The sequence below is a fragment of the Maylandia zebra genome, linkage group LG3, assembly GCF_041146795.1.
Source record: "Maylandia zebra isolate NMK-2024a linkage group LG3, Mzebra_GT3a, whole genome shotgun sequence".
In the NCBI taxonomy this organism is placed as follows: Eukaryota; Metazoa; Chordata; class Actinopteri; order Cichliformes; family Cichlidae; genus Maylandia; species Maylandia zebra.
This window is the reverse complement of record NC_135169.1, coordinates 56,929,089-56,947,258: the sequence shown is the minus strand read 5'-3', so window position 1 is coordinate 56,947,258 and position 18,170 is coordinate 56,929,089. Positions and strand designations below refer to the sequence as shown.

The window sequence follows — 18,170 nt, the reverse complement described above, 5'->3', positions numbered from 1 at the left end:
GAGTCTCCTTACCGTTTGGAACGGTAGTCTGCGCTTTTTTGGCCAGCAGAAGTTGGACTTCGGGCGTGTAACTTTAACTTAAAACTTCGGGGTAAGCCTTGGCTGTGAAATGCCAAAAATAGAGCTTCAGGCAAAGTTTGGGTTGGTTGACGCTTTTAAATTGAGTTAGGGATTTTAGAGATGAGGCCAGAAACTGTTGGACAGATACTGGTTAATTGATCACAAAAAAGTTGGACTTTATCGGTTGGACCGTTAACTCAAATTTGTCGAAATTGTTTAGGCGCTAAAGCTGACAGATGTGACAGTGGTTGTAAATATAAGACGTCTTTGTAATATAAAATAAGAGATCTCTGTGTGAAAGGAGTCTGAGGCAGTGCTGGAGCTATTTTTAGACTGTGTGTGTGTGTGAGTGTGAAAATGCAAATTAGTCAGCAGTGAACTGTTTAAACCACAGTTGGTTTTACAAATACTGCTGCAAACATTGTTGAGTGTGTGTTTAAGACGCCATTTATGTTCATTAGAGGGCTATAAATAAAGTTTTGAGTTGCCGTAGTGAATGTATAGTAATTGACTGAGTTTTGATATATAAATATAGTGAGTGCACTGTATATATTTAAGACTAACATATTACTTTTAGGAGTAACCTCTCATCAGCAATAAATGCTGGTGTGTTTTATTTTTTCTATTCTATGTGTGTGCTGTGAGAATTAATAGAGGTTTCAATTGTTTTCTTTGACTTGCTCTTTCTGATTATGAAAGGCATGTCTGAAATACTCTTAGGAAAGCGTGTTGTGAGTATATTCCTCAACTCTTGTCACAGTTTAAGTGTGTGAATGCTGTGAGTAGCAGGTTTTGAGTGATTGGGTGTGATTTGTACAAAATAATAAATAATAATAACACTATGAAAGTTGATAGTAGAGTGAGTGCAGAAGTGGAAGTGTGAGAGAAAAGGCGGTGTGTGTGTGAGACGATCTGACAAACGCAAAGAATTTAGTATATTTAGAAGTGTGTGCGTGAAATAAGGGTGAATTGTTTTAGATCAAGACTTAGTAAAACAAGAGTTTTATTAGCCTGTAAAAAAAACAAAACAGGAGAGATAGAAACAGAAAATATGGTTCTGAGCAGCTGCAAGGTTGACAGGAAATGGTGTGTGTGACAGGAACTTTGCATGCCCATAAAAGGAACTGACTGTGACAAGTGAGCACACAGAGAGAGAAACATACGAGTTAAACTCCAGGCAGATGAAGCAAATGGAGGTTTTAAGAAAAGAAATGAAAAGGATATTAATTGTATGCTTTAGTGTGTCAATACAGGTGGACTTCTTTCAACCTAGAATCTTGAGTACAAAACCATTGATTAACAGAATTGGGAGGAAAACAGGCCAGATTTTGGCTTAAAATTTTACAGCTTGACCTCCCACTTGTCCCGATCCTGAGAAGAAGCTCATAGGACAGTTAATCTCCTGATGAAGACCGACAGAACATCGTGGACTTCAAGAATTAACAGCAGGCAAAAGACAGTGCAACTGAAACTACACTGACGATACCAGCAGCAGCATGGAAGAAAAGCACGTGATGGAAAATGCACGGTGAACTGCAGGCTGGTAAGAACAGTGTGACATAACTGTTTAAAGACACTGAATGGGATATTTTGCCAGGCTGGGATTTAATCTAAAAGGAAAATACTGAAAAGAGCAACGGAGAAGAAACAGAGAAGAAACAGACTGTGTTTGCTGGGGATCACAAGACAACAAAGGACACTAAGAGAAGGGCACAGGGGCCAGTGGGAAGGTGAAGCCCAGACGAGTTCGACTGCGAGAATAGAGGGTACAATTGGGTTGAAATTGAAGCCGGAACTCAGGATGGTTTAGGGATGTCCACGTCACAAACAAAGAGGTAAACAAAAAGAAGGTAAAATAAAGAGAGAAAATAACTGACAATTACATCAATGAATAGAAGACACACATACAGATATTACATAGATTTATTTTTAGGATAAAGGGGAGAGCTTATACGTAGAAATGATTTTTTATACACATATTGCATTTTGTGCCTTTAAGGGAGTTGTGGCTCAATTCGTCTCTTGTGGGTCACGAGCCTTTGGCTAGCGCTATGATTAGCCAATCTACTGTGAGGATGATATGAGTTATTGAAGGATTGCACACGCTTACAGACATATAGAGTCCATAAACACACATGACAGTATTGATTCCAGGCAAAAGGCCTCAAATTAATTTAGCGTTTAACTGAACTTGAGCTGGCCCTGTAACAAGTGACAGAAAAGAGGAACTGAATAGGAGTTTCTTGCTTTAGAGAAGGACCAAAGGAAGGAAAGCATATATTTTGGTTAAGTTTGATAAACTAGAATGAGAAGGTATTGTTACATCAAAGGAGCAAGATGAAATAAAAAGGCTATACCAAAAACAGGCTATAACATAGGAAATGTGAGTTTTAAAATGAAGTTAGTGTTAACACACAGGAGTTGTTTCAAGGCAGCGTTTAGCTGTGATAAAATGTATGCAGGAGTAATTGCTTATATGTTTAAACTTAATTGATTAAAGTGGTTGTTTTTTTTTTTGGATCTTTTAGTAGAATAGGCGCTTATAATGATTTTCTTGTGAAAGGAGATTCTAGGTCAGAGTGGAGGCCTTGCAGCAGCGAGAGTTCTGTGTACAGGATGTTGATGATTAGATAAGGCAAGCGACAGGAAACGCATGCAGGGACGTGAAAGCAGCATTTTAAGAGTTTTAAAATGATGAGTAACGTTGAAGAATATATATAAATACAAGTCAATAAGTCAAGAAGATAATTAGGATCAGGCTTTTGATTAAAGAGTCCCAAAGATGATAAGTTAGGGAGGTGCAGGAAAAGGTGTTTGGTTTGCTTTACAGAAGATCTCGGCGACCACAGGGGGGTGAGGATCCTGGAGGCCCGAGGCATGATGGACCACAAGAGAGGGACGCAGAAAAAACCTAATCTTACGCATGGAGTGTTCTCGAGGGGGAGCTGGTGTTTATTACTGGACCACTTAGATGACATGAGGTTGTCTGATTTGCTGAGCCAGAGGACGGCTAGAGAGGGTCAGAGCGGGAGTGGTGACCCCGATGTCCATGATGCCATGGATGGACATGGAAGCAGCTGAGTGGGCCGAGGAGTGACCCAACACAATGTATTGTGACCTCTGGTGTTCCAGAGGTCGAGAGAGGGAGTATTGAGATTGGAGAGATATTTTGCTGCTATTGTTAAAGGCTCATGTTCTCACTTAGATCATCGATTTCTACTTGCATTTCTTTCTGGGAAAAATGGGGATTACTTTGGAAACAGGAAGTATTTTCCCAATAAGCAGCCCTGGATTAGTAAATCACTCCAACATGTTCTCAGGCAGAAGAAGCTGTCTTGTTATGAGGGAGAGAAGAAAAAGATTGAGGCACAGAAACTTGTTGAAAGAGAGATAAAGCAGCTAAAATCAGGTGTAAAAGTAAAGCAGAGGATGAGCTGAATAAAGGACACTCAAGGCTGGCTTGGAAAGGAATGAAGTCCATGGTGGGGATGCAGAACAAGGAGCAAAGATGAATGTGATGCTGAATCAGCAGAAGACTTGGACTCATTTGATTCCAGCTTTGATATCATTGATTTCAATGAAGAGCTTTGTGATTGTAGCAAAGGGCTGGTAGCTCTGAGAGTCCCACTGATGAGGTGTTTGTGTGGAAATCTCTTAGTGGGACCAAAGAGAGAAAAAGCCCTGGTCCTGATGCTGTGGGAGGGAAATGATTGAAGTGTGCTGTGAGGAACTGACTGGGAGGTTTTCACACATTTTCCAGTCCTCCTTGGAACAACAGGAAGTTCCCAGCATATGGAAACAAAGGTTAAGTGTCCTATGGCACTCAGTGATGATGGTGCTGTGGCCCCACCACCTCCACCTCTTTGTAAAGGAACTAACTGTAATCTGAAGCTTCAAATGGGACTAAGACTTCCTCCACTAGGTGGCAGTGTCTGATGAGAAAGTGTTAGTGGAGCTGGCCTGGAGTCAGAAACAGGAAGATGCAGGATTTGGGCTGAAATGGGGAAAAGTGGTTCGCACTAGTGCCTTAAAGCAAGAAGGTTGTAGGTTGAAGCTTGTTGGCCTTTCTGTGGAGGTTGGATGTTCTCCCACAGTCCAATGAAATGCTGCTTAGGTTCATTGGTGCTTCTAAATTGGCTGTAGGTGTGGATGTGAGAGAGTGCTTCTCTGTCTCTCTCTGTTGGCCCTGTGATGGACTGCTCACCTGTGCAGGTGGACCACGCCTCTTGCCCTATGACAGCTAGGGCACAGGCTGCAGCCCTGTGAGCCTAAGCTGAATAAACAGTTAGCAAAAATGATCCATAGATGGCCTGAAATCCCCCAGTTAGCAGTTTGGTAGATAGCTATGACATGCTAATCCCATCCAGCAGCTGTATTCTACCTGTAAGCTGATCCCTGCTGAGCCAAAGCACTTTTTCATATACAAATTACAACCTTTAATAGAAACCTATTGGTCAGCATCTTATTAGCCTGCTGTTAGCTTCATTCCACAGAAAACTGAGAGAAACTAACAGAGTTGATAAAGAATGAAGAGAAATGTGCTGATTTAAAGCCTTTGAAGTGCTTCAGATGATCTCTGTCCACTTCTGTCCACTCATTCATTCATGTAAGCTTTCTAATGCAGCTTTGATCTTCACAGTCTGCTTCATGAAACTCATTCTAACCCTGAATGTCAGAGTGTTCCTCCTTCTCTTTCCCATCATTCATGCTGGCAGTGGAGGAGATTTGGATGTTGGACTGTGTTTTGGATGATGTGTGTATGTTTGTGTTGGACTGCTGTCTGTAAAGCAAACGCACATTTTGCTTTGGATTTCAGTGTCAGACAGACTTTAAGGTGGAATGAAGAGTTGGAGAGTTTCACAGTGAATTATCCAGTGGAGGATTTTTCTTCTTCTTTGAAGGTTTGAAATGTGAACATTGTTCTGCTGCAGTCAATGGACTAAACCAGAGAAGAAGAAAACAGACTTTACCATGAAGATCCTCAGTGTGGATCAGTATAATATCAGCCTGATGTCTGCAGTTTAGTGTCAGCACAACTTTCACATCATATTCATCTCAGCACAACTAAAACATGCTGACTGACCTCAGAGTTTCAAGTCCACATCCTGGACTCTCCAGGAAACCACACAGATGCTTCACTCCTGAATCCTGCAGCTTGTTGTTGGAGCTCAGGTCCAGCTGTCTCAGATGGGAGGGGTTGGACTTCAGCGCTGCTGCCAGATAATCACAGCTGATCTCTGACAAACCACAGCCCCTCAATCTGTATAAAGAATGAAAGATGTAAGTTTATTAGACAAAGTGTGAGCTTGAAATCATTCAGTGTTTCATCATCTGTTCAGAGCTGAAGAAGGTTCAGAATGTAGAAGTTTAGAAAATGGAAACTCCAAACAGCTGAAGCCAACAGGAAGCAGCTTCAAACAAACACAACAAGAGAAAAAACTCTGAATGTTTCACATTAAAGTCGTACATTTCTCATAAAAACAGGACAAAGACTTGAAAAAGTCGTGTTTTTCCTTCCAGGAACCACAAGGCTTCACTTTTAAAGGTGAAGTGTGAAAGAAATGGACATATTTGAAGTCCAACACCTTTTTCCAGTCACATTATTAAAGCAGACAAACTACAAGCTCATTTTCATTCCAACAAGTCATCTTCTGACCTGGACTAACAACACTGGTCTCTATGTGCAGCTGGCTGTGAGACCAGTGCTCAGGGAGCGTCTACAAAGTGCAACACTGAAAGAACATCACACACTCATTTGCTTCCATCATCCAACCTGAAGAGGAAACAGAGACGCCTCCCCTTCAAAGTAAAAGCTGCTCCTTTTGGACACAGTATCAAAGAAAGTCTACAGTATAACATAGAAAAGACAGAACAAAGTTTTGGTTGTTTTTAAATTGTGCAGAAATGAAACTACACTAAGCTCAATTATGTGACAGACATTTCATCCCTTGTCAGTTTGGCCTCATCCTGGGCCGGATTATCCAGCACACACTCTGACCACAGGCCCAGGGGCCACGCACAGCTGGGCTCCATCCAAGAGACAGGAAACAAACCAACACAATAATAAAAAGCACCATGTGATCTTCTTACATCTTCAAGACAAACATAGTAAAAACATGATATTTGTTTCCTGATAAAATGATGTGACAGGTAGAACAGAGTAAAGTGGTGGTGTTACAGCCTTTCTCCCCTCTGCTGCCGAGGCTGTTAGTCTCTCCCAAACTCAGCTACAGGACTTCCAAATGAATGAAAGCAGCAGAAGTGGCTTTACAAATGAAAGAGGAAGAGGAGAAGAAGAGGAGAGGGAGGCCACCCTGACCATCACTCCAGCTGAAAACATCACACTTCCATTAAAGTTGGTGAGGAAATGTTGAGCAGGATGAGCTGCTGGCTAATCTGGAGGCTGTAGCAGCAGCTCACAGTCACAGTGGATTTCCACTCATGAAAAAGCTCTGGCTGCTTCATTTCTCATCTCATATCAGAGACTTTAAAGCTTCACTGAAGCTGTACTGTGATGCTTCCATATTCCAGTGAGGCCTCCATAATGATTTCAGCTGTTCTGTACACACACTGTGTGCCCTGTATGGCTCAAAGTCTCTGCAGCCTGTTTTTATCTGCTATCATCAGATCTTCATCATCCTCATTCACATCCCTCACACACTCTACAGCCTCATCAGCACTGACTTCATCTTCACTGACTGATGGAGCACAACATGAACCTGTGGAGGCTGAAACACTGTCCTGTCAAACATCTCCCCGTCACCACTCCACTTCTGTCAGCCTTTAAATGAACCCTGCTCAAGTCTGTCACTTCTGTTTGGAGCCAAAAGAGGTTAAAGATTGTGCCACTACATTCTTGTCTAGAAAATATTAAAGTGTATTTGGTGACACACAAATTAACTAATTTGAATTGTACATAAATACATAATGAATTATTTTAAATGAAATTAACTGATAATTAATTATCAATATATTTTTTTAATTAATTATATACATTTTTAATTAATCACTGAAATAAATAATTCATTAGTGATGTATTTATTTAATACAACCATAAAATTATTGCTAGTTTAATCAAAATAAATTTAAGACATCAATATTAAAGGTTAAATTATGATAATGAATACATGCAACTATAACTGATGACGTAAGAATTTGGATTTTTTAAGCTAAAGCGAAGGTGCTGACTCACTTGGCATGTTAGGCTACGTTCACTCTGCAGGTCTTAATGCTCAATTCCGATTTTTTGATCAAATCCGATTTTTTTATCTGCTCGTTCACACTACAAATAAAATGCGACAGCAAACGCGCTCTAGTGTGAACGCTCAAAGCGGCCCGCATGCGCAAAAGAAGATGTCACACACAACGTGCTCTGTTTAGACCCAGAGCAACAATATTGTTTGACAGATGACCCTTAATATAAAGACTTCGGACTTTACGTTTCCCAATTTTTGCTTTAAGTTATTTTGTTATTTACATAATAATGTAGATAACCTAATAATGATCCTTATTGCTGTTTTAGAGGAGCGGTGCTTCAAAGGATTTCTGTCAGAATCTGCAGATTATACAGTACAAATAAAATGTTCACGTTTCTCCAACGCGGTCTTCCCAACAGTTTCACTGACATCTACACGGGAAGGAAGCGTTCGCGATGTCTTATCGGGCGCTGATAATTGGCATCTGTCTTGTGTTGGTGACGTAAAAGACGGATTTAATGCGACATGACCGTTCAAACAGCAGTCGCTTTCTAAAACATCGGATATGTATCGGATTCAGTACCACATACGAAAGTGACCCAGGTCGGATTTGAAAATATCGGATTTACGCCGTTCACACTGTCATAGCATGATCGGATATGGGTCGCATAGGGTCAAAAAAATCGGATTTGATGCGCTTTCGCCTGCAGTGTGAACGTAGCCTTACTCTCAAATCCTCCCTAATAACAAGAACATAATTACACTTTAGCCACAAGAGGGCAGCAGCATTAAGTCGCATGTATATAAAGGTACAGTGATTATACTACAGTGATTTTGACAAAAACAAAACAGAAGTTCATGGCAGTGTGTTTTTCATAACATACCAACCAAATTAAATAATAAAAACTTTATAACTTACAGAGCTTTTTTAGAGGCTTTGACCACTGGCAGCAGCCTCAGAAGAGCCTCCTCTGAAGCAGAGTATTTATTCAGGTCAAACACATCCAGATCTTTTTCTGATGACAGTAAGATGAAGACCAGAGCTGACCACTGAGCAGGAGACAGTTTATCTGTGGAGAGACGTCCTGAACTCAGGGACTGTTGGATCTCCTCCAGTAGAGAACGATCATTCAGTTCATTCAGACAGTGAAACAGATTGATGCTTTTCTCTGCAGACAGATTCTTACTGAGCTTCTTCTTGATGTACTGAACTGCTTTTTGATTGGTCTTTGAGCTACTTCCTGTTTGTGTCATGAGGCCTTGCAAACGAGTTTGATTAGTCTTCAGACCCAAGAGAAAACGAAGGAACAAGTCCAGGTGTCCATTGGGGCTCTGTAAGGCCTTGTCCACAGCACACTGGTAGAAGTATTTCTCTGTCTCAGAGCTTGTTTGTTGTTCTTCCAGCAGATTGAGTCCAGAGTTGATGAAGGTCAGGTGGACATGAAGAGCAGCCAGAAACTCCTGAACACTGAGATGAACAAAGCAGAACACCTTGTTCTGGTACAGTTGTTTCTCCTCTTTAAAGATCTGTGTGAACACTCCTGAGTACACTGAGGCTGCTCTGATATCGATGCCACACTCTGTCAGGTCTGGTTCATAGAAGATCAGGTTTCCTTTCTGCAGCTGATCAAAAGCCAGTTTTCCCAGTGACTCAATCATCTTCCTGCTCTCTGGACTCCAGTGTGGATCTGTCTCAGCTCCTCCATCATATTTGATCCTCTTCACTTTGGCCTGAACCACCAGGAAGTGGATGTACATCTCAGTCAGGGTGTTGGGCAGCTCTGCTCCCTCTCTGGTTTCCAGCACATCCTCCAGAACTGTAGCAGTGATCCAGCAGAAGACTGGGATGTGACACATGATGTGGAGGCTTCGAGCTTTCTTGATGTGGGAGATGATCCTGCTGGCCTGCTCCTCATCTCTGAATCTCTTCCTGAAGTACTCCTCCTTCTGTGGGTCAGTGAACCCTCTGACCTCTGTCACCATGTCGACACACTGAGGAGGGATCTGATTGGCTGCTGCAGGTCGTGTTGTTATCCAAAGGCGAGCAGAAGGGAGCAGGTTCCCTCTGATGAGGTTTGTCAGCAGCTCATCCAATGAGGTGGACTTTCTTGTTTCAGTCAGGATTTTAGTTTTCTTGAAGTCCAAATTAAGTCGACACTCATCCAGACCATCAAGTATGAACACAACCTGGAAGTCTTCAAGCCTGCAGATTCCTGATTCGTTAGTTTGATTAAAGAAGTGATGAACAAGTTCCACCAAGCTGAACTTTTCCTCTTTCAGCACATTCAGCTCTCTGAAAGTGAATGGAAATATGAACTGGATGTCCTGGTTGGCTTTGTCTTCAGCCCAGTCCAGGCTGTATTTCTGTGTTAAGACTGTTTTCCCAATGCCAGCCACTCCCTTTGTCAGCACTGTTCTGATTGGTTCGTCTCTTCCAGGTGAGGCTTTAAAGATGTCTTCTTGTCTGATTGTTGTTTCTGGTCTGTCTGGTTTCCTGGATGCTGTTTCAATCTGTCTGACCTCATGTTCATCATTGACCTCTGCAGTCCCTCCCTCTGTGATGTAGAGCTCTGTGTAGATCTGGTTCAGGAGGGTTGGGCTTCCTGCTTTAGCGATCCCCTCAAACACACACTGGAACTTCTTCTTCAGTTGGGCTTTAAGTTCACGTTTACAGAGTGGAGCAAATATTTCTGAAGGTAAGAATTTCAGAAAAAAATATTATATAATAAATATCATAGCCTTTCAGTACCCTGAAAGGATGAATGTCTATTGGTCCATTTCTTGAGCTATTAGGAAAGATCAATATTCAGTCTTTAGAGAAATTCTCTTACTGCTCTGCAGATGGTCAGCCATCTCATGCTGCTTAAGTCTCCTCAAGAAGTGGAGTGTGATCTTCAGAAATGCTTCTCTGCAGCTCTTTCTTTCATCTTCATCCTCACCTTCAAACATCTCCTCATCCTCCATCTGGCTCTTTAAAGTTTCTGGGTGATCTGGACTCAGAAGCTTCTGGATCTTCTTCAGCTCGTTCTTCACAAACATGGTGATGTTGTCCTCCAGCCGCTGGAAAAGAAGACTATATGAATTACCCAGTGGTAAATGGACTGGTTCTTATATAGCTCTCTTTGATACTCTGTGCACACAAAGCATTTTATACAACATGCCTCATTCAACCAAGCACATTGTTCTATGCTTAAATACTTTCTTTCACACTCTGATGGATGCATCAGAGGGCAGCTTGGGTTTAGTACGTTACCCAGTACATTTGCCAGCCAGGGTTTGATTCACAAACCTTCTGACTAGTAGCTGACCTGCTCCCCTGCTGAGCTACAGTCACCCCAATCTGACTGACATCATGGAGCCCAAACTCTGATTTATGTTGGACACACTGACAATCCTCTGGTCCACAAAGTGCAGCATAGAGGTGACTGAAAAGAACAAATGTAAACGTAGTACTACAAACCATAACCACAGAGTCCAGGTGTGTTTGATGTTGCTGTGCAGACTGACCAGTGGAAACCTCTGCTCTCTGCTGGTCCACTCTGTGGAGGAGTAATGAATAATTAGCTCATGTTATGTCTGTCCACACACAGACACAAGCTAAAGGTCCATGAAGTGATGTTTGGATGGGTTCAGTCAATCAGATGACTGTCATGGTGGAGCTTTGCTAGTCCTGCTGATCCCACTGAGAATTAACAACTCAGTTTCCAGATGTCTGTAGTTTTCTGCTCAGTTTCTTTAGTCCCAACAGCTCTTACCATCTCCTGCATAAAGCTTTCCCTCCATGCTCAGATGCCCTGGAACAAGGTGCTCTCTTTATATCAGTGACTGGTTTAAAGGGACAACTTGCAGTGCTCGCCAAACTTTGTGTCAGCAAAAGTAGTTCTAATGTTTCTTACATTTTTACATTTTTTACATTTTTACACTCACAAACCAATGAACGCAAAAACATAAACTTTCCAGATATTTTGTTTTACAATGTTACAAAACTCAGTTCACAACTACACAGTCTGATTTACAAGTACAAAATATTGATGACCACAGTTTGAGCCGATGTATGTCCCGAGTCTGTGGACTCAGTGGTTTTGTTTTGATTGTTATTGTCTTTTGTTACAATTTCATTCTGATTAAGATTTTCTAGTTCTGAGGTTTTGGTTTCTGTGTTCCCTCTGTACTGTGTTAGTATTGTGTCTCTGTGTTCACTTCCTGTTTTATTTTGACAGTGCCATGTCCTATGTTAGTGTGTCTACTTTTGCTTCCCCTTGTCTGGTTATGTCCAATGAATCCTGCTGTGTCTCCCTTTTCTCATTCCCTGATGGCTCTTTTGTGTATATGAGCCCTTTGTTTTCTCCTACTTGTTGCTGGTTCGTCTGTGTTGTCTCCCCGTGTCTCCGTTTAAGGTTTCAGGTTAGTTTTTTAGTTTTTCAGTAGAGGTTATCTTAGCTTCTGCACAGGCCATCTCCACTGCACTTCACCGTTTCAATAAAGGTCACTCACTTCACAGCAGTGTCGGCATCTTGGGTCCTTTATTAAATTCAACATGGCTCGCCCCGCTAGCCGTGACATAAGATGTGAAAACAATATCCAAAAAACATGAGGGACAAACAGGAAATAGTTTTAAGGTGCAGGGCCAACAAACTGAGTCTAGCCATGAACTCAGAGTTGATTGAATTAGCATTTTGAATTGGCTGATCTGAGTTACTTCAATCAAGTCTATGTTCACTTTGAGTTAAGATTATACGTGATTAATGTAAAAGAAAAAAGCCATCATCAGCAACTGATTCTGATTTAGCAGGTTTTCAAATCTAAACGGTACCCATCCCTAGCTGGCTGTAGTTAAACCTTTACTTAAAAAGCATCCCTAGACCCAGCTGTCTTAGCTAATTATAGGCCGATCTCCAACCTGACAATCCTTGAAAGAGTAGTTGGGGAGACAATCAGAGGGGCAGTGTGGCCTCCAGTAACGCGGTGAGGAACCTTGGAGTCATTTTTGACCAGGACATGTCCTTCAACGCACATATTAAACAAATATGTAAGACTGCGTTCTTCCATTTGTGCAACATCTCTAAAGTTAGAAATATCCTGTCTCAGAGTGACGCTGAAAAACTAGTTCATGCATTTATTACTTCCAGGCTGGACGACTGTAATTCATTATTATCAGGAAGTCCAAAAAACTCCCTGAAAAGCCTTCAGCTGATCCAAAATGCTGCAGCAAGAGTCCTGACAGGGACTAGAAAGAGAGAGCAGATTTCTCCTGTTTTGGCTTCCCTTCATTGGCTTTCTGTTAAATCCAGAATTCAAAATCCTGCTCCTCACATTCAAGGTCTTAAATAATCAGGCCCCATCTTATCTTAATGACCTTGTAGTACCATATCACCCTATTAGAGCACTTCGCTCTCGCTCTGCAGGCCTACTTGTTGTTCCTAGAGTATTTAAAAGTAGAATGGGAGGCAGAGCCTTCAGTTTTCAGGCCCCTCTTCTGTGGAACCAGCTTCCAGTTTGGATTCAGGAGACAGACACTATCTCTACTTTCAAGATTAGGCTTCAAACTTTCTTCTTACTTAACGATTAAGTCCCTGTATTCCACCGTTATATGGAAATCAGCCATTATAACTTGTGTCAAATCTACTTGTACCTCACAGTTTTCTAAGCACACAGAGAGCAGTAAACCTCAGAGCAGCCGCACATCAGACTGTCCAAAAAATCTAGAAGAGAAAATATTTTGACCCATTTCTAAATGATTCTTGTGACCATGCTGCACCACAACACCTGATCTCTGGTTTCCTCACCTCTTCAATCCCACTTTAATACTTGACTAAACTCATTTTCCTGTTTAGGTGTTGAGGCAAAGCTGCCCATCTACAATGCAGGCAACAGCAAACGGAGCTATTTTTGATTCCCTTTGAGTTTTTTCTACTTTTGTGCTACAAAATGTTCAAGCTGATTAAATTCATTAGAATAAAAGTTCAGATAATTTTCTCATATTAATGTTGGAGGTAGAAATTCAGGGAACTTTGCACAAAAACTGGCAGAAATTTCCTTCAAAGATGGAGTTTTTACTGTAATACTGTGAGTACATTTCAGAGCCTGGACTCTTTTACCTTTACTTGAGTAAAGAAGTTGAATCAGTATTTCAGCTTTAACAGGGTATTTTAATACAAACATCAGTCCTTCTACTTAAGTATGTTTGACACTTTGTTTACGCCTAAATTAACTTTACTGTTAACGAGTTTTCATGTTTCTGTAATCCACCAGTGTGCTCATGCTTTTTTAATTGAAAACATATTTTTAATGATCAAATATAATTATTTTTGTTATTTGTGGATTTTAAATGTCCTTGACAGAGACAGATGATGATCATTATCCTTCACTGTGGTCTCAGGTTTGGTCGAGCTAGCACAAAGAATGGCTATGTTGAACTTCCTCCTGGGATCTACACTAAGAAGTGAGTCCAACATTAGCAGGGTCTCTTTCCTTTATCTGATTCACTTTAGCATTCACAGTCACGTGAAGCTTGTTATTAACTCGATAAGTCAACCCAGGGTTTCAGCTGAGCGCTCACATGAAACACATGGTGTTGACAGCATCTGATCAATCATATTCATGGAGACGTGTATCAGCAACAGAGCAGCTGAGTTTGCAGAAGGAAGTCAAACTAAACCACAGGAACAATATTTGGAGATTACACACATAATAAAATACTAGCAGTAACACAGCTGCTGCAGACAAATCAGTCGTGTGATCGTGTGTGAGAGGAGAAGGACTGTAAAGGAGTTTGGTGTTAAAAGCTCTGTATGAATGTGGGAGACTTTGAAGGGCTTTAAAAAGGCCAATTTAAAATAAAAGGCAGCAAAAGTGCTGAGTGTGAAAGTCACCAGACTTATCAGAGCTCTGTGATTAAGACCTGTAAGAACACCTGTTTGTACTTGTTGGCATTATATCAAACACACACGTATATTAAGCCTTTGTTTGAACTCTGGTTGAATTTGTTACTTTCAGACTGTGAAACATCACAGAGGCTGCAGCTGCAGATCTTTTATTCACCTGGAAATTTACTTTAAATGTTAGATGGAAAATGTATTGCTCAGTTTAACCAAAGTAAGAACAAGAATCCATAAACCTTCATAAAGACAAACATCTCCCAGAACATTGAGCTGCTGAAGTGTCACTGAAGGGAAAAACTATTTGTCCTCCTCCATCCAGCAACACCTGAAACACCTGAGTGGAAGCTCCTCCCTACACTGTGTTTGAAGCAAAGCACAAAGGAGACACCTGCTGGAGCAGCTGGAGTCCTACAGACACTCAGCCTCTTCACTACACAAACACCTCCTACAACATCCACTCTTTCCACTCTGACTGCTGTGTTTGTGGAAACACTCCAACACACACCGCTTCACATACCAACATAGAAATGTGTGAAAAAGAGCTGAGCTGATATTAAACATGAGGATTTATTCAAAAATACAGAGTCAGGAACAACATCTAGACACACATTACCTCTCAGCAGCAGAAGAACATCCTTTAAAGTCAGCACCAACACCCTTCGACACGTTGCTCTTTAAGGAAACACAGCTGGGTTCAGGTCCAGGAGATTCTGGCCTCTTATTGATCCTAAAAGAAAAAGAATAAATGTCACAGCTTCATGAGACAGGAAGGAAAAACTGGAAATATTAAATTAAAGACATGATGAACAATCTCATAAAAATAATGTACTTACTCTTTGTCACATAACAGTCTTTTGTTAAAGTTTACACCAACACCCTTCGACATGTTGCTCTTTAAGGAAACACAGCTGGGTTCAGGTCCAGGTTCTGGATTAGTTTCAGGGTTATGTCCAGCTGAGCCTGGTACGCCCCACAGCTCTGGGCTTTAAAACAACACACACAGAGGTATGAGTGTGAATAATGATGGAGCAGTGATGTGAGTGCTGAGCTGTGACATGGAGAAGAGTCATGGACAGTTAGAGATGGTCATCTCACCTCTGAGCTTTGGTCTGGCTCTCATGTTCCCCACACAGAGTGCTTTTAGAGGGAGGGACTCCCTCCTCTCTGTCCTCACACTGATCCATGCTGCTCAATTCACATCAGCTCACACACACTTTCTACCTTCACCTGCAGAGGAAACACAAATCATTCATGTGCACATCAACTGAGAGCTGCAGAGGTCGTGTCTGATGTGTTGGACTAACATCCATCTGAGACGCAGCTTTCATCAGTTCACTACAAAAAGTGTCACAGAGCCCAGTTCAGCCTCCAAATCCTCCATTACTGTAGTCCTACAAAGCAGCAGGTCAAACATGGCTGCAGAGAGCAGCTTTATGTCAGTAACCATGTCCAGGACCGAGCTGACTGCTTACAGAGTTCATACTCTAACTGCTAGCTGCTCTGCTAGCTAAGCTAACTCAGTAACAGTGACTCTGACAGCAGTTACTGTGGAACAGCGGCCGAGCTCAGGACACATTCAGTGTGTTTAGTCTGAGTCCTGGACTCTGATTCAATGGATTCAATCCAGCTCAGAGTTTCATGTGTTCATCAGAATAAAATACATGTACTAATATAACAGAAGTAATGCTCTGAATGCAGGACTGTAATGGAGGATAAATAAGGTTTTTACAGCCTGAAAGAAACATTCAGTTCATATATTTGTAGACAGTGAAGCAGTTTTTAATACTGCAGCTGTTTCCTTCACCTGTGTGTGTGTGAGCCACACCTTCATGTGCTGCTTTAGAAATATGTGGTCTGACTGCTCAGACTGAGTCTAGGAGGAAAGTTCACACGCTGGAGAAAGTTTTGTTCCTAACTTTGTCAGAGTTCGGCTCCAAAGACAAAGAAGACGGAGCTCACAGTCTGTAGATGGTCCTCAGTGTGTGTGTGAAGCACACAGGAGTGTGTTTATGTCAGCAAATCAGTGTGTGTGAAGAGTCTGAGGGAGTGTGTGAATGAGACTCAACACTGAAACCAACAGTCCAAGAAAAGCGTCTGGATTTCTTTAAGTTTAACTTAAAGAAGTCCAGACGCTTTTCTTTTTGTCTCCATAATGTCTCCATAATGCTGCAATGTTATCTGCCCCAGAAACACTGTGCAGAAGCTCTGATGGTGACACAGAAAAGTCACAGTGGAGATACTTCTGTCCACCTTTGATTAGACTCATTATAAAAAGGAAAACAAAGTTTGAACACAGTCATGTTTCCAGTTCACTGACTTACATTTATTCCATGGACACTCACTCTAACCTGAAGCACAGCTACAACCCAACATTGTTGAGGCCTCATCTCCTCCTTTCCTGACTGTAGAGGTTAAATATGCAACAACCAACAAATAAAAGAATTTGGTTCATTTCAAAGAAATTCACACGGTGACCAAGTAAAGTAACCGTAGTAAAGGAGACAACATCCCGTTGATGGTGGGATTATTTGAAAGATTTGCTTTAGTCACGTCACCAAATGCAGTTGAACCACCCGTGGATCCATGTTTGACCATTCTACCACTCTGAGCTCTGCTTTTTAATCATTTTATTATTATCATCATTCATTGATTCATTCTTTGGAGGGGGGCTATTTCCTAATGCCGCCCTAATAAGCTGATGTTCAAGGGGAAATATAACAGAAACTCTTTCAGTGTTATTCATTAATAAATTAACAGATAAACTGTGAAGAAGAAAAAACTGAGATTTAAAGGAGAGAGTGAGAAACTTGATCATCCATCCTCATAATACATGTTTATCAGTATCTGCTGTGACCATACTGCAGTAATAACTACAAGTCTACATTTCTGTGACTGTTGATCAATCACAGCAGGAATCTGAGCTCATCTCTGCACACAGAGCAGCTTCAGCTCTGGGATAAACTGCTCGCTTCACGTCCTTCTCAGCTCACAGACACTCATCCTGATATTTTCCTTTAACATTTGATGGTATAATTCATCTGAGTTTACACTTTATCTGCATAAATACAGAAAAACAGACCCAAACACCAGAAACCATCAGTTTCACGTTCAACGGGAAGTGGCTCAAACGTCACAGTTTCATAACGTCACCCTGAACTCCACTCACGGAGTTTCTGTCGCCATTGTAGTTTTTAAAGTCCCGTGATAAAGGCGGGTCTTTCTGTGAATCCGCACGCTCATTGGCTAATAGCTTGAGATTGACACATCGTTATCCAATGAGCGTGCGGGAACTTCCGACATAAAGTTGTTTCCTTTGAAAAACCAAAGTCTGATTATTTTTGCCTCCACTGACGGAGCCTGTTGTTCCCGCCACAGAGACACAGTAATGTCAGAGCGGTGTTAACACTCACCCTGCCTCAGCACAGCTCTCACTCTCCTCCTGCTCTCTCACACTAAACGGAGGCTCAGCTAAACTCACTTCCTCTCTACTTACAGGAAACCAGCGCTCAGAGGAGCCGACCGGCCTCACATTTCACCCACAGACACGAACAGCGTGGAATTATTTTATGTCATAAGAAGAAACATATTCATGTTAACACTCACCTGCCTCAGCTCCACCTTCCTCCTCCTGCTTTCACTTTCACTGCGGCTCCCTAAACACAGAGGATGCTGGGACTTGTAGTTGTTTCCTTCCGGTGCGGTCTTCCTCTTTGTTTGTTTGTGTTTGTGTTCAAGTTATTTCGATCATGTAAACATCAACAGAACACGTGAAGCCACACAGAGTTTGTATGTCGAGGTGGGTAGGAGGGTTTGAGGGTTTGGGGAGGGGTCAGAGGGAAGAGGTCTCTCAGTCTTGACAATCCACATTGATGGCATTGCATCTTTCAACGTGTTTGTGGGTCGATTTGGATGCTCCAGGTGTGAGAGCAGCCACTCAGCCTCTGCTGCAGATGTGTGTCACAAGTTCATCTAGTAGTGAGACGGTGGCGCAAGATGGCGAGTTGAGCAGTCGCACGAATTAGGAGCTCGTTGA

At 41.7% G+C, this 18,170-nt stretch overlaps 2 protein-coding genes across 2 annotated transcripts in view; both read right to left on the bottom strand.

The window, feature by feature from the left end:
* The window catches only part of LOC143416846 (protein NLRC3-like), a 77,550-nt gene that overhangs the window by 13,330 nt on the left and 46,050 nt on the right, over positions 1-18,170 (bottom strand). The window lies entirely within an intron of this gene.
* Positions 1,760-10,348, bottom strand: LOC143414136 (protein NLRC3-like). Its single transcript, XM_076877858.1, has 4 exons — positions 10,088-10,348; positions 8,176-9,946; positions 5,144-5,320; positions 1,760-1,811 (listed from the first exon to the last, which is right to left on the bottom strand). Exons 1-4 carry the CDS (start codon positions 10,293-10,295, stop codon positions 1,760-1,762), a joined length of 2,208 nt encoding a protein of 735 aa, XP_076733973.1. The 5' UTR covers positions 10,296-10,348.

Coding starts and splice junctions, on each gene's coding strand:
- LOC143414136 (XM_076877858.1), bottom strand. CDS start 10,295: ATGTTTGTGAAGAACGAGCTGAAGAAGATCCAGAAGCTTCTGAGTCCA. Junction 9,947..10,087: donor GGCTGACCATCTGCAGAGCA/GTAAGAGAATTT, acceptor TCTTACCTTCAG/AAATATTTGCTCCACTCTGT. Junction 1,812..5,143: donor TGTGGACTTGAAACTCTGAG/GTCAGTCAGCAT, acceptor CTATTCTCGCAG/TCGAACTCGTCTGGGCTTCA.